The sequence below is a fragment of the Limulus polyphemus genome, unplaced genomic scaffold (assembly GCF_000517525.1).
Source record: "Limulus polyphemus unplaced genomic scaffold, Limulus_polyphemus-2.1.2 Scaffold1405, whole genome shotgun sequence".
NCBI lineage: Eukaryota > Metazoa > Arthropoda > Merostomata > Xiphosura > Limulidae > Limulus > Limulus polyphemus.
The window spans coordinates 132,787-136,478 of NW_013667015.1; the positions used below are offsets into that span (position 1 = coordinate 132,787).

At 32.7% G+C, this 3,692-nt stretch overlaps 1 protein-coding gene across 1 annotated transcript in view; it reads right to left on the bottom strand.

Moving 5' to 3' along the window:
* Nucleotides 1-1,460, bottom strand: part of LOC111086760 — an 82,300-nt gene extending 80,840 nt beyond the window's left edge. Inside the window, exon 1 of the mRNA XM_022390919.1 lies at nt 1,416-1,460. Coding sequence (XP_022246627.1) covers nt 1,416-1,455 — 40 coding nt within the window. The 5' untranslated portion in view covers nt 1,456-1,460. The remainder of the gene's footprint in view (nt 1-1,415) is intronic.
* Between the last annotated feature and the right edge of the window lie 2,232 nt (nt 1,461-3,692).

The window sequence follows — 3,692 nt, forward strand, 5'->3', positions numbered from 1 at the left end:
GATACTATTTGTAAAAGTAAGTTAGGCGTAAATAGGAAAAAGAAAATATATATATATATATATATATATATATATACGAAACAAAAATAAAGATGGAAAAATGGAAAACAGAGTAACACGGATTCAGAAAATAAATACAAACACACACACACATACATAAATATATGTATATAAACGATAGGAATTAAAATTGTCGTAGATAAGCAAAACGACCTGTAATTTAGACAGATTTTAGACTATGTTATTGGTTCTACTTGATAATTTTTAGCGCACGTGATTCTAAGTTTATCCACAGTTCTCCTGTATGTTGCGCGGTGCACATGAAAAACTGTTTTGTTGTTTTCCTGCGTCGGAACACTACTTCAATTTTAGAATAGTCCTTATCGAATGTACAGCTTTTGGGCAAGGTTTGTAGCCGAAATATCGAGCCCGTAGTTGTAATAAAAGTAATATAAAAACATTTGTTTGTTTGTTTGTAGTTAAACACAAAGCTACACAATGGGCTATCTGTGCTCTGCCCACCACGGCTATCGAAACCTGGTCTCTAGAGTTGTAAGTCTGCATACATACCGCTGTGCCACTGGGATACATAAGAAATATAAAAACAGAAAACAACCCTCAGTGGCTCAGCCGTGACCTTGAATATTTATCACGTTAAAATTCGTGACTTGATCCCTGAAGTGGGCATAAAACATTAAGTAGGTTTATTCGAAAACAAACAGACAATAAAAAAGTTAAGATAACTCGCCATATTGGTTTTGGTTAAACCACAACACTTCACTACGCAAACACTTACTGGTGATTCAAAATATAATTCTAACTGTACAGCAAACCTTCCCTTTCATCATACAAACACTGTATTATGTGATTATCAATAAGAAAAATTCGTAGTGTTAGATAATTCTTGAAAATTATGTACGTCACCAACACATACATAACGAGTAATGATACTTTGAAGATATGTATTCAAAAACAAAATATACGACATATATTTGGGTTCACTACGGAAAAATACTAGCACTGTAGCAGCAGAAACTAAAACAAGTTCTTTAGATAAATTTGGGAGCATTTAGGGGTTTAAGTCTGTTTCCTAGCCTGTTATTGTTCTATTCTAAACTTTCAAAAAAGATTATAAGCTGCAGCTTTAAGAATTGTTGTTCAAAGGATCTGTAGCATTAAATAACACGGAAATTTATAACTAAAGACATTTATACATTATATATATATATATATATATATATATCATTATGTGTGTGTGTATATATATATATATAAACAAAGAACAGTGGGCACGAATTTTCTTGTTAGGTGTACCTCCAGAAACAACAGTTGAAAATTGTACTTAAACAAAGCTATTAGAGCAAAGAAGATACCTTCTCTAACCCTAAAAAGACAAAAAGCTGGTAAGTACTTACGTTTCAAAGGTTTGGGGTTAGCCTGCTTACGGCGAGACATGGATGTTGGAATAGCTGGTCTTCTAAACGAGAATATGAATAACTAGTACTACACAACGTTGTTTTAACTCACACTGCTGCAACTCTTTTACTGGTACCGCCTCCCGCTTAGGCACAGTCTCAGCGCATGCGCCGTTATATCAGAATATAAGGTTACCATCTATTGCAATGACATGATACAATAGCTACATAAGCACTAATCTATTGACAGATAAAAGCAAAGAGAACTCAAAGAAAGTCATTAAGTTGTTTAAGAAACATTTGAGAAAAAAAGAAAAAATATATTTTATGTTATGGCATAACTAATTTTCAGGGTATAGTGACAGGAAGAAATTAATTTGAATCTTAGTAATGGCGAAATATTAATTCTTCCTTCTGTGTGGTCTATAGAATCTTTTTCTAAACCTAAACCTTTGAGGTTTTCGTGTTCAATTATTTCTCTTCATTCAGGATTTACAGTATTTTCTACGGACGTATCTGCTCTCAAAACCAGGACTTTTTAAGATTGAATTACGTTCTGGATTACAAACTAACACAGAAGGTTTTAGGTGACTAACAGTGGCGGAGGGATCCTGCTCCTCCTTTTGGCAACAATAAAACAAATTTATGTGCAAATATTCATTTTATGCATTTGCAAATCTCATCATGCCAATCTTTGGTTTGTGTTCACTTAGTAATCTATTTCCTTCAGTCGTATGCAAACGCATGCAGAACGGAGAGGAGGATAGGCTATTGGGAAGTCAATATAACACCCCTCCCCCGCCCATAAGCGCTCGCTTGCTCGCGGGTCCCTTCGCGTACTGTTTTGCCCCCACCCCCTTTCGATCAATTCTAGATCCGCTACTGGGTAACCAATATAAAAATGATTTAAACTTTTATCAGTTGTACTAAAAAACCATGATTGCAGCTTTTAAAATCGAAATTATACTTTGCCTCCATACTACAGCAACAATAGTCTGTGAAACTATATATTACATATACATACGGTTTAAATAATACTACAGCAACAATAGTCTGTGAAACTATATATTACATATACATACGGTTTAAATAATACTACAGCAACAATAATCTGTGAAACTATATATTACATATACATACGGTTTAAATATTATAAAAAATAGAAATATCTTTTATCGATTCTGAAGACAAATTACTGAAATTAGCAATGAGTTTCACAACCGTGAAAATATTTAAAATCGTTACTGTATATAAAAAAAAGCGTTGACGAGCGTTTGAACCACACAATATGAACTTTCACTGACTGATTTTAACCTCTTTTTTTATTTATAACGCTATCAGTTGTTTAGTGTTTTTAGTTTTTTATTTTAAAACATCCACGTTATTCGATTAGCTTCCATCTCTTTCATCGTTGTTTATTCAATAGAACTCAAGCTGATAATAACTCATTTTGACGATTTCAAAAACTACGATTTTAAGAAGTCTTTGTTCGTACTCCATTGTCGTATCCTGAATAGTAAAAAATGTACCCGTATCTAAGATAATTTTTTTCGTGTAGTATAAATTTATATTATAATGATAGCAATAGCAAACCACACGTGTATATAAATGTTTCAAGAACTGGTTCGCTCACAATAAAAGTAACAGTACAGTTTCAAGGATTTTTGATGCATATCAAAACATTTAACTTTATATAAAAAATAATTAATTTGCTTCACACAGATTAATTTCGGCTCATAGCTTCATGTGGTGATCCATACGTCTAGTATTTTTACTTTTGTTATTATGAATAATTGAAATTATTAATGAATGAAAATTATCAGCAGCTACTAAGCATAATATAACAAGATTAACACATCCCAAGATTCTTTTTTTATAATTTCCAATGAATTACCACATATATACCTTATTAAGTTATTATTAAGTTACCAAATAAAACCCCATCTCTCTGACGTAAAATGCCATTAAGTATTATTGACTTAATAACTAAAAAAGATGCAGAACTTAAAAGGAGAAATAAAAATGCTGGGGTAAGAAAAAAGAAAGAGAGCTGGTAATAACAATGCAGAGGTAACAAATCCATAAACACAAGAGAGAAAAGGGTCGGTATAATAAGATATACAAATGAAAAGTAACAGTGTTGATGAAATTTGTTTGTTTGTTTGAATTTACGCACAAAGCTACAGAATGGGCTATCTGTGCTCTTCCCACCAGGGGTATCGAAACCGGGTTTCTAGCGTTGTAAGTACGCAAACATACCGCTGTGGCACTGGGGGG